The 13,606-nt window shown below is 30.4% G+C and overlaps 1 protein-coding gene across 1 annotated transcript in view; it reads right to left on the reverse strand.

The window, feature by feature from the left end:
- The window catches only part of LOC117169901, a 312,876-nt gene that overhangs the window by 185,070 nt on the left and 114,200 nt on the right, over positions 1-13,606 (reverse strand). The window contains exon 6 of the mRNA XM_033356410.1: positions 2,067-2,232. Coding sequence (XP_033212301.1) covers positions 2,067-2,232 — 166 coding nt within the window. The remainder of the gene's footprint in view (positions 1-2,066; positions 2,233-13,606) is intronic.

Genomic DNA, 13,606 nt, shown 5'->3' on the forward strand with positions numbered 1-13,606 from the left:
TAAAAATTCTACAAAAATTCTACAAAAATTCTACAAAAATTATATTTTTTCTTGAAAATTAATTTTCTTAACTGAAAATTTGAGTATTCTATTTTTATTTAAGAACTGTTCGTTTTTATTCGAACATTAAACTAATAAATATTTAATTGAGGATTAATGTTTGAAGTCATTATTTTTTATGACACAGGGTGAACTTCCAAAACGGGATTACACTTTGAGTATAACGCTGCCAGGGTAACGCTTTATTTCCTCTCTCTTTCGCTTCTCCCACTGACTGACTTTTTCAATCCCTCTCACTCTCTACCTCTCCTTCGCTTCTTCCACTTCTCTCACTCAGGCCTCTAACTAACTCACTCGCTCTCTCGCTCTCTCGCTCTCTCGCTCTTTCGCTCTCTCGCTCTCTCGCTCTCTCGCTCTCTCGCTCTCTTGCTCTCGCTCTCGCTCTGTCGGACGCTCTCTTTCTCTCTATGCTTCGCTGTAACACTCTATTCTCACTAACCCTCTCAAGCGGCAAGCGCTAATATAGAATAGTAGTGTATAGCGGCATGCAGTCTTCTGGAAGGTCGTGGTTCGTACACGTGCGTGAATTGATTTGCGATTTTGTGTGTGTTTACTGAAGTGTTGTGTAATTATTAAGTGTAATTCAACTATTTTTTATATTGAAAGAGTTCAAAGAAAAACCATTTCTATTTACATCATATGAAGTTATAACTTTTCCCGGGCGTTTCACAACAACTCGCATTTTCTGTGTTAAAAATTAAACTAAAAGCTTGGAAATTGTACTACTTCATTAAACATTTAATTAATTGTTTTGATATTGAACGATTTTTTAAAAAAAATTTGTTGTTTTTTAGGTGAAAATATTTTGTGAACTGTAAATTTTAATATTCCATTATTGGTTTAAAATTAACCGGTTTGAGTTGAAAATTCAACAATTTCATTCAAAATCTTTATTTTTTTGTAAGTTCACCTTATTTGGTACAAAATTAACTACTTTATTTAACATTTATTTTATTGTTTCAAAATCCATGTATTTCGTTAAAACTTTTTAATTGCAAATTTAAATGTTATATTTTTTATCAATAATTTATCCTTTCGGGTTTAAAATTTAACAAAAGCTGGGAATTAAATTTTTATTTGAAAATATATATTTTTGGGTTGAAACTTCATCTATTTTGTAGAAATTTCGTCTTTTGGTTCAAAGCATTATTTTGTTGTTGAAATTTCGCCTTTTTGGTTTGAAAATTGTACTATTTTCCTATAAAATTCAACTACTTGTTTCAAAATTAACTTTTTTACAATTAAAAATTAACTCTTTGGTTGAATATTATTATTTTCGGATTGAGAATTCAAATTTTGGTTGGAGAATTCGTTTTTTTCGTATGAAAATTTAATAACTTGGTTCAAATATTTTTTTATCTTGCATGAAAAATCTTTCATGGTTCAAAATTTAATCTGTTCTGTTTGGTTAAAGATTCAGTTTAAAAAAATTGAAATTCATCGTTTTGGATTCAAAATTAATCTTTTTCGGTAGAAGAGATTTGGTTTGAAATTTAGGTTGAACACTTGAATCATTGGTTCAAAATTTAACTGTTGCGGTTGAACTGAATTCTTTTTTCGCTTGAAAATTCGAACATTTGGTTTCAAATTTCTCTTTCTATATTGGAACTTCAAGCATAGGGTTACGAGTTTGTCGGTCCTGTTTCGAGATCTAGTATTTTGGGTGGTGAAGGCAGTTAAAATATTATTTTTTCATGTTTTGTGTTTTATTTTAGGCATTTGTAAAATGGAATAGAAGAGAAATTTTCACTTTACCGGGGGGGGGGGGGGGGGGGGGGGGGGGGCAGCTTTCATGCTTCAGTGCGCTGAGACAGGTGTGAGGGGTAAGGGTCTCTAGGGGCCCTTTATGGACCTGGGCCATTCATATAGAATTGGATTTGGAGCTCAGAATTAATTTGGATGTCTCTCGATATTAAGTGTTAATTGAGATTCAGTTTTTAGAATTCATTAAACATTATGGTCACATCTCTCGTTGAGAGCTACTCTAGTTAAGTGGTAGCACTTACTTATGCGGCATTAAGACTGCGGTAAAGTTGATGGCGATGGAGACCTGTCGACTGGAAGTGATCAGGTAACGACATCGAGTATTCGGTGCATAGACACCAGGATATCCAGGACTAGCTAGGACGCAATCTCTGGGGCAATCCATATCCTCGTAGACCCAGTCACATTCTGTATCAAAAAAGTTGCTTTTAAAAGTTAAATATTGGAAAAGTTGTGTTGCACAATGAGGAACTGAGGATAGATCACAATTTTGATTCAAAAAGTTCTATATTCGATCTTAAGGAAAATAAAAAACATTCTTAGATGATATCATTATTTTTATACTCTTCAGTTCGATACATTTTAAAATAAAATAGAAAACAAACACGTACGTTATGCGCACGATTATTACTATTTGTTATCATTATTTTTTTTCGTATTCATTTACTATTATTGTTAATAAATTATAATACAACATGTTTTGATTTCATAGTACCTTTTACACAAATTTATAAAAAATCAAGGGCAATATTTTTGATAATTGATGGTGATTGATGTCTCAACTTCAGAATTATTATATACATAATGTTTTTTAACATTATAGAGACAATCAAACTGTTATATTATTAAAAAAAAAAATCAATTTACGAAGAAAAATACTAGCATAGCCTATTATTGTTAAAATAGTGAAAATATCGTTTAAAATAAAATGATTTGATATTAACAATAACTTACAATAATTTTTTGTTTTAAATTACCAATTTCCGTCAAGCAATGTTAACATAACTTGAAATTATTCAAAATTTTTGTACTTTCTAAAAATCTGTACTGATTTTTCGTGTGAAATGTGAGCCTAACCTGAAATAAAAAAAATTGTATCTTCTATCAAATTCAATTATATTGCATGAAAAGTACCCATTTCCGACACAAAATTCCAAAATAACATAATATAACAAAAAACTGTTCCAAATTATAAATCTTTTTAGAAATTTTATACTTTTTGTTTAAAACAACCAAGTTCCGCTGAAAAATGTTAAAATAACCTTAGATTCTTGAGAAATTGTAAATCTCCTTTGCGAAATTATGAATCTTCATTGAAATATAATTTTTTCTCTTAAAAAAACAAATTTGTGAATGAAACAATTGACTCGAGGTTGAGATTGCAAATCATATTTGAACTATGATCTCCCATTTTATAAATTAAAATGTTTAATTTTCAAAGAAAATCACATACTTAATACAAAGTTCTTTACACAGATTATCAATTTACTTCAAATTATAATGATTTTTTCAGCATCAATTCTTGGAGTAAAACGCAAACATAACCTGATATTGTTAAAATATGTGAATACAGTAAAACCCTTTAATAGCCCTCCCTTCTATAGCTCTTCCGAGAATTAACGTCGCACCGGAGGCTGGTGTAACAGGAACTGCGCGGTGTGTGTACACAAATAAAAGTGGAGTGAACTATAACGAGTTAGTTCCCGACCACCGCCAGCCCCAAAATCGGCGCTACAGAAGAGTTTTACTGTATTTTAGACATTTTTTAAAATAAAAAATACCGATTTCTAACTTAGAAGACTAGCATAATCCGGAATTGTTAAATATTTTGAATCTTTAAATTTTAATAATTTTTGTTTCACATATCAATTTCTGGTGAGCAGCGATGTCACAACTTAAATTATTGAATTTTTTAATTTTATTTACTCGCTTTAAGGTTAAATAAATATCAATTTACTAAGTTTCTCGAGTTTGAAAGATTAAAAGTTATTTAGCACTTTTTGACGATTGGAGAAAATTGAAAAATATTTTATTAATTTCCCGCGATCTTTTAAAGTTTAATAATATTTGTAATCTTTTTAAGACTTCTAAATATCTTTTAGACATGCTATAATTATTTCTATTATTTGAAATATGGTCTTGAAATTAATTATTCAAAATGAAGAATCAGTCTAAATATTACCATGAATTAAAAAATGTCGTTTTTATCTTGAGAGATTCCAAAATCTAAAAAAATCTGCATTTGCTAACAAGTTTTAAGAAATATGATCAAAATCATAATTATTTTTGAAACTATTCAAAAACTCCTAGACAAAAAAATAATTTCAATTTTTAAAAATTTGTGATCTATAACACAGGCCGACACATTTTAAAGTCAGAGACCAGACCTAACATTTCCGAAGGATTTTCATGCGCTGAATCTGAATCCGAGCTCAAAATTGCTCCTGTACGTAAGGTTTTCAAGATATCCTAACCTAAAAGTCCAAACAACGCGTTTTTTAGCTGTTTTTGAGGTTATGCAACCGAATAAGAAAAATGTCTACCGCAAAAGCTAATATGGAATTTGAAAGTACTAATCTCCCCCTTTCAAACCTACTTGGATTTATTAGGATATCTTAATTTTTCACTAAAATATTCCCAGAGTCAGATGGATTAGCATGCTTGTGGCTTGTTAGGGGTGGTTCCTACCCCTAGAAAACGGCTTCCGTAGAAATGAAAAGACACGGGTTTCATATTTTTCATGTGCAAAATTTGGTTCCAAACTAATGTATGCTTTTTTGTTGGTATTTTGTGTCGGAGCCTTTGTTCTTTTTTAAAGCCCTAAATTGTGGCCGCCATATTGAATATTCTAGGGGTTATAACAAAAAACTGACACAGGCAATAGAAAAAGGGACTCTCAAAAACCCCTGAGATCATATTTTGAAGAAAAAATATCGTATCGTCAGCAATAGAGAATGCGTTTTATAAATCTGAACACCTCAGCGTTAATGGGTTAAAACGCTAAAATAAAAGATTTCAAATTACAATATTTTGGTAAAAAATAAAGATATCCTAATAAATCCATGCAGGTTTTAAAGTAGAAGATTAGTACTTTCAAATTCCATATTACCTATTGTTATGATATCTTGAAAACCTGACGTAAAAGAGCAATTTTGAGCTCGGATTCGGATTCAGCGCATCAAAATCCTTCGTAAATGTTAGGTCTGCTTTCTGGCTTTTGAATTTGCCAAATTTTGTCGGCCTGTGTAATTAACAGATTTGGACTTGAAATATTCTACATTCTTTTCCAAAACTATAGGAGATAATTTTAAATGTCCTCAAACCATTTGAAATATTTCCTTGTATTTAATTTTTCAAAATTAAAAATCAATTAAAATGATAATAGATTTTATGCTTTCACGATGATTCATTTTGATAAAAAGAGATATTTCGGGTTTCACTCGTGTAAAAAACTACTACGAATTGTTTGCCGACGTTTCGTGAACATTGCAGTTCACATCTTCAGGGCTGACCTGAAACGTCGGCAAACAATTCGTAGTAGTTTTTTACACGAGTGAAACCCGAAATATCTCTTTTTATCAATCAATTAAAATGTTGACCGCAATCTAAAAAGAATTTTAATATCTCTTAACCTTTCAAAAGCCTTAAAAAGGCTTGGAAATTGTAATACAACACATTTACAAATATACATTATGTTAAACATTTTTAAAAATATTTTTAACTTCTAAATTATTTTCAAATAAATTCCAAAACTTTAGAATATCTTTTAAAATAGTTTTAAAAATGGTTTAAAATACTCTAATAATAAAAAGGGCTTGACGTCTTGCAGAATCTAGCCTTTTTTCAACATATTTTGAAATTTCCGAATGAATCATACATATTTTACCAGAAATGTCATTGGCGGTACCAGTAATTTTTAAACATCTCTATTTACTAAATTCCGGAAAATGCACGAGAATGAAGTCGAATCTATATTATAAGTTAATACATTTGAAGTTTCTCGATTCTTTCGCTTCACCGATTTGAAAAGTTTTATTCATTTTCCTGCTAAACGTAATTTACATTCACTCCACAAATCGATTTTACATTCTGAATCCTTATCCTTGTCCTTTGATTTTCCTTTTATGTATTCAGCTCTCGTAAACAGTAAAGACGTAGTGACTGTCGGGACAGTTTTCTTTCTTAGATAAAGAGTTAAAGGAAAGGTTTACTTTACTTAAAGTTCAGAGACATTTTACTTCTTGTTCTCTTTTTGGCCTTTGCTTAGTCCTACATTTCGACCGTAGAATTGTCATAATGGGTCGACCCATTAACCATGAGGAAGCAACCATCCGGATTCACCCCAATTTATGTAATACCTTTGAATCCCAGAAATCCCCTTTCTTCCTGATCTCGAAAGCTTGTGCTTTTTCTAGCGAAAGTAAAAGTTTTGCAGGATTGCTTTTATCGCTAAGGTGTATTTTCTAGAGATTTTTTCGGAATTTGAAAGCACTGCATACTAAGTGTACATTATATATAATACTTTGGTCATAAAAAGTTATCTTCTGTGAATGCTGAATAGGTCACTGAATCGCAAAACTGGAATATGAACTCGAACTTGTGTCTTCAGCAAGATTTTCTTCTTTCTTTCCTTCTGACAGAGAGGTTTAATGACAGCAGGTTTGATGTAGAGATAAATTGCAGAATTTGAAAAAATACAAGGGTAAGAAGCAGGGCATGAAAAACTTAAGTGAGATACCAAAAAATTTATCATAAGTTCAAAAATATTTCGAAGATTTAAGAATTGATTCGAATACAGGTTAATTCATTGAATTTATTCAAAAGAATTTAAGGACTGATCGACTGATTTTGGCCGAGTAATCTTACCATCTGCAAACGCCAACATACGCACCTTCACTGTCCCACGATCTACATCTTGTTCTTCGAAGAGCGCGATTCTTAGACATTTTTCCATTAATTTACTAAATAGCAAAAAAAGATAAAATAACGTATCCTTGCCTTACACGATGCCTGAAATCAATCCAATCACTCAGTTTTACTTTTACTTTATTCTCGCTTTACAGTCTGTACATATTGTTTTTATTGCTTTCAGGAGTCGGCAATTAAATCTATACTTTTTTAGAACTTTTAAAAGCTTAATTATATCCACCTTAACAAATGCTTTTTTCAGATCAAACAAATCTGCTCGTTACGCGGGCACATTCTCATCGTGCGCTGCGCGCACGGCTCGCTTCGTTCGCAAGTTTGAGCGCGCCTAGGGCACGCGACAGTTGGTTCTCGCATTTCGCGCTCGATGTTTTATTTATCTCACACTTCGTGCTCTATTGTGCATTTATCTCGCGCTGCGCGCTCGATTATGTAGTTATATCGCGCTACGCGCTTGGTCTTTATATTTTCGTAAATTTTTGCGCAAACATTTTAAAATTAAGACTCAAAACATCCATCACTGTAATTTTGTGATTGTGAATTCTCTTTCGTTAAAAAAGCTTAGCTCGAGAGTTTGAGCGCACCTACGTCACGCGACTGATGGTAATCGCACTACGCTCTTGGTCTTTGGAACCGACAACTGTAATTTTGTGATTTTGAACTTTCTTTTGTTAAAGCTCTTTTGGCTTTAACGAAGACATTCTCATCACGTATCTCGTGCTTCGCATTCGATTTTGTTCAACATGACAACGTTTCTACATTACACACAACATTTTTATATCAATTATGATACATTTTTTATGTAACTCTGCCTGGGATTACTTATTGTGAAATTGAAAAATAAAAGGCAAATTGTATTTATTATGACTATTTTTGTATTTGTTTCTTATTCTGCTTTAAATTGTATTCTAAGCTGCTCTGAAACATGTATCATTTCAATAAATGTATATCATTACAATTCATAATACGCATAAAAATTGAATCATACTAATTCTCATTTCCTTGTTTTTATAATTTTATTTATTTTTAATGTTGTTTTTTACGATTAAATAAGAACTACTGCGCATTTCCATCGGGTCTAATAGAGGAACCTATATGGGGTCCTATAGAGGAGCCTATTTTCTCTTTCGTCTTTTCTGTGCTTTTCTCAAAAAGTTAATTTTAAAATTTTTAATCTTATGTTTTACGAATCAAAGAAAATCTGCTCGTCCTATCGAAAAATGATTAATAATAAATTTATAGATTTTTTTGGGAGAACAACTTTTGTCTGGTAATTTAAGTTTATACCTTATGTCATTTTTTCAAACAAATTTAATATTTTTATTTTAAATGTTATTTTTTACGACTGAAGCAAAATTACGTGTCCTATAAAAAATTATAGTTCTTTTTTGGATGAACAAGTTTTGTCTCATTTTTTTCCTAGCTCATATCGAAAAGTGATATATTATAAATTTGTAGTTCTTTCCAGGACACGCAATTTGAGCTTTTGCATTTTTTTTCATATCTTGCATTGTTTGACCAAAAAATGGAATTTTTGGATTTTTCATTATTTTTGGTACGATCAAATTTCGAATGTTTAACTTTTCAACCAAATTGAAAAAGTTTTTATCATAGTCCTGTAGGGCTTTCAAAAATCAAATTTTTTCTTTTCTTTTCTTGTTTGGCTTAAAATGTTCATTTAAGTTTGTTTTTTTATATTTTGAAAATGTTCTAACTCTGATAATTTTCTTTTTATAGAAAAAAGTCATGTGGATAAATTGTATGAGCTTCTGAGTACTATGAACAACCGTACATAGAATTTTTAAATCTTGAAAAAATGTGGTTTCAAATATTTTTGGTACGATCAAATTCGGAGTTTTCAACTTTTCGACCAAATTAAAAAAGTTACCATCATAATCTTGTAGAGCTTTCAAAAAGCAAAGTTTTTCTTCTCCTGACTTTTTTCATATCATGCGTTGTTTGGCTTAAAATATTCATTTTAGTTTGTTTTTTTGGATTTTGAAAATGCTATAACTCTAAAAATTTTTGATTTTTCGAAAAAAGTCAATGGGATAAATTGTTAAATTTTTTGAATACTATGAATGACCGTACAGAGAATTTGTGAATTTGTAAAAAAGTGGTCTCAAAAATATTCAAAATGTGCCCACTTTTTGAATTTTCATCCAAAATGGTTGGCTTACGAACTTGTCCTTTAGTTTAGGATACTAATCGAGTGTACCAAAGGGCAATCTAATAGATTAATTTTTTCAAAAGTTATCGTGTTCACAGACAAATAGACATACATACATACATACATACATGCATACATACATACATACATACATACATACATACATACCATACAAAAGACATACTGACACACAGACACATTCGTAAAAACCTGTTTTTCGGATTCAGGGGGTCTCAAAACGTGAAAATTTGACAAAAACTGGTGGGGGGGGGGGTCAAATTTTACACAAATCTAATACCTTCTCTGATGAGAATGTAAAAATGCCACAGAAAACTTTTTTTATTTACGCCGAAACTTCATTCTGTGATCTTTCTCAAGATAAACGTCTGATTTGCGCATTTTGGCATAAGTCTACAATAGAATGCCTATCTTTTCTTCTCTTATTTTTATAAGCTGACAGATAAGTATTTTCCAATATATTTTGTCTGCGATACTTACATTAGTAAGCTGTTAGCTGCGTAATTATTGCAGTTACTTTTATCATCCTTTCCCTTGTAGATTGGTACGATAATCGCCTTTTTCCAGTCCTGTGAAACTTTGCTTATCTCATGACATATATTTATTGCCTCGCATAGCTTTTCAGAAAAATATTCCCCATGGCTTTAAAGATTTTCAGCAGTAGCACCATCTGCACCAGAAACTTTTCCATTTCTTCAGTTTTAAATTATAGCCTTAACCTTAGAGACTTAGATTATTTTAATGTGATTTTTTCAACGTATTTTCTCCTATTTCGCTGTTGTTACACTCCATGGCTTCACCTTCAAATAATTTTCGCAAATAGTCCCTATAACAGCTTTTTGCATTTCCGCATCCCACTCCATTTTACCCTCAGTACTTTGAATCCCGGCTAAATTTGTTCTACTGCGTTCCTTTAATTCTTCTTGAACATTTCCAAAATGATTGTCATATTTTCTTTAAAATAATTTTGCAGTACTTGTCTCTATATTTATTTTTAAGTCTAATTCTCTCGTCATTGACAAGTCCTGTAATATTTAACTTTCTGAGATACGCTTGTTCCTTCTCGTCAATAGCTACGCGGATTTAATTATTACAACAAGCATCACCAATCATTCTTTTTACAACAGCGGTACCACACACTTCAGATGCAACCCTTGGTTTATTCGGTTGAAAACATCGTTTACCTAATTGCGAAATTCTATTGACACTTTTGGTTTCTACAAATTCTCTGTTTTGATTCGAGTCTGCTTCACTTTTTAGTTCTTTTTGTTCTCCATAGGTGACCTCCCATAACTATTGTATCTCTTACAAGCCCTCTTAGTCCCTCATCCTCAATTTTTGCACCAAGTGTAAAAGTGGATCATTTTATACCTAACCAAGCATTTGTGGAAAATGAGCCATTTTCCGTAGCTTCACGTTGCACTACAAGCCATCACGCGGTTCGCAGTGAAAGAAAGAGGCAGAGTATTGCGTTTTACGATAATATACTACGATAAATATTGGATATTATAGTAATTATAAATTTAAAAAATAAAGTTTTTCTTTTTTCTGTTTTGTAATTTTCTTATGTGAATAGTATTATTACGATTACCCGTCATTTTTTAATCCGTAACGAAATATTTTTTGGCTAATCGTAAAATAACCACTTCTTCGATTCACTGGTACGTCTAACCTATCGTCAGCAATCTACCATTCCTCTTTAAGATACACATTTCATACGACTTGAAATACGATTGAAATACAGTCAATCGTTTCTTGTTTCCTGGTTTATGGGCCTTTACGGATAAATTACCGAAATTCTAAGCTGAGTAAAAAGCCCTTAGGTTAAAAAACCAGTTGTTAGGGCATTTTTGAAGAAAGAAATTTGATCAAGAAAAAAAAGTTCAAAAATTGTAAATCTTCTTAAAAATATATTTCAATGTTTAGAGTAAAAACCGCTCGCCTAAACTGCAATTATACGAAAAGATGATCTCATTTGGAATCTAATGATCTGTTACTAAATTGAGGCTTCTAGTGTAAACGCCAAGATAAATTAAAATTGTTAAAATTTTAGTTTTAAAATACCAATTTATAGTGTAAAATACTAACATACCTTAAATTGGTGAAAATTGCGAATCTTCCTGAAATTATATATTTTTTTCATAATAAAAATGTAAATTTTCTAAAAAAAAAAACATAAACAAAAAAACTCATATAATCCAAAATTGTTAAAAAGTCTCAATACTTTTCAAATTACCATGATTTTTGTTTTAAAATATTAACTTTTATTGTATAACACTGGCGTATCTTAAAACTGTTAAAATATTATGAACATGTAAAATATAATGATTTTTTTATAAATACGATTTCCTGTGAAGAAAGTTAAAATAAACTTAAATTCTTCCAAGCTTGTGAATTTTTTTATGAAATCTACACCGATATATCCAGTGGAAACCATTAACTTAACCTACAATTTTATCAAAAAATTATATTTTTTGACATCTAAAATTCTTTTTACTAAAAATAAAAACTTCAATTGTTAAATGGCAACATCACCTATAATTGTTAAAACTTGGGAATTGCTCTTTAAATATGATTTTTTAAATTAAAAATGCACATTTTGGACGACAAACACTGAAACAATCCGAAATTGTTAAAAAGTATTAATATTGTTCAAGCTATAAGGGGGTTTGTTTTAAAATTCTTACTTTCAGTGTACAACGCTAAAGAAACTTGAAATTAAAAAAAAAAAGTATGAATGTCTAAAATCTAATGATTTTTGTTTCAAAATTCTATTTCCTGTAAATAACGTTAATATAACCTTAAATTAAAAAAATTGCAATTCTTGTTGAAGTATAATGATTGCGTTTTGAAATATAAATTATTTTGTGTAACGCTAACGTAACCTAAAATTGTTTAAATTTGTGAATCTTATTTCAAATCTAGTTTTTTTATACTCAAATAAATAATTTTCCGACAAAAAAGACTAATATAATACGAAATTGTTAAAAGATTCAAAATATTGCTTAAATTGTGATCATTTTTGTTTCAAAATAAAAATTTTCTACGTAAAGCGCCAGCGGAACCTACAACTGTTAAAAAATGAAGAAAATTTTTTAAATGATAATAAAATTAATGCTTTCACGATTATTTATTTTGATAAAAAAATATATTTCGGATTTTACTCGTGTACAAAACCACCTAAAGAAGTGAAATGAAATAATCACTAAACGTCGACAAAATTCTAATTTTTTTACACGATTTTTTAAAAAATGTACTGACTTTTTTAATAATAAGTTTAACTTTTGAGAAAAAGCACTTAATAAAATCCAAAATCGTTCAAGCTTGTAAATTTTCTTTTTTTAAACAAAATTCATTGGATAATTTAACCTGCACTAATCTGTTAAAAATAATAATTTAAAAGTTCATTAGATACATGTAGAGAAGTTTGAACCTGTATAATCTGAAAACGTCCGTAGAATCGAACAGGTCGTTCGTGAAGGAAATCCCGTAGATTACAGAGGCAGACGTGGGCAGTCAAGTAAAAAAAGTGCGAGCATTTACCTCGATTTTCGGGTGGTGGGTGTCGCGGTGCATTTATTTGACGCTTCGAGGTGGTTTAAAGAGATTCGAGGAGATTCGAGTTGGAAATTCATGATATGGGATGACCAGTGGCGTAGACAAACATAAAAAACAAAAGCTTTTCCAAGGGAAGAAAACTGTAATATTCCTATAGCTATACAAGCTCTTGATCTCAGCACATAAAATCTCCTTTTCTTGAATAAAATATCTGCTGGAAAATTAGTTACCCTTATATATTTTAGTTGAAATAATTTATGGGAATTTTTCATGCGAAATTCCGAATAACTATTTATTTTTTAACTATTTTTGTATATATTTAAATAGATATATTTTGCCCAAGATTATTTAGGAAAATTAGAAAGAGTTTTTGTTTTAGATATCTTAACAAATGTCAATTCAAAACTTTAACAAAAAATTAACCTTCGGCCAAAAAAGATTGTAATTTAAATTGAGAAAAAGCTGGATTTATCCAAACTATCTGTGAATTAGAACTCTGATTTTTGCAGCTTGTTCTTATTAACAATTTAATTTTGCTCATTTGATGTGAATTTTGTTTCTTTATTATGTTTAATTACCAAATATATTTGCTTCCTTACAGAGGAAGTCAAAATAAAACATCTAAATATCAAGGAATCTTTAAGGTTCTTCAATTAATTTTAAAGAATCTAATTAAAAGTTAAATTATAAAAATCACCTTTTCAAACAATATAAATGATCATAACTTTCGTATTCTTCAATAAAATGTTTTAATACAAAAAAGTGTGACGCACGAATCCATACACACAAGTATTGTTTTCAACACTTAAAAAACGACCATACATTGTCACGACTGATCAATTCTGGTAGGGAAACATGCGTGTTTAGGTCAAGTCAATTACTAGGCAGTCTGATAAGTACCTGAAAATTCTAAGAGATGGCATTAGTATTCACTAATGTGAACTCTTTTCGTCGAGCTTGATCCTTCAAATGACGCCTGTCAAAACTTCAGCCATTTATATTTACGCGTTTACAAGTTACAGCACTGAGAAGCGACTAACCCCCGAGTTTTTTTTAATATGGAAAAATCTGAGTTTCGAGTTTTGATCAAACACTACTATCTTCGCAAGA

The sequence above is a fragment of the Belonocnema kinseyi genome, chromosome 3, assembly GCF_010883055.1.
Source record: "Belonocnema kinseyi isolate 2016_QV_RU_SX_M_011 chromosome 3, B_treatae_v1, whole genome shotgun sequence".
NCBI classification, from domain to species: domain Eukaryota; kingdom Metazoa; phylum Arthropoda; class Insecta; order Hymenoptera; family Cynipidae; genus Belonocnema; species Belonocnema kinseyi.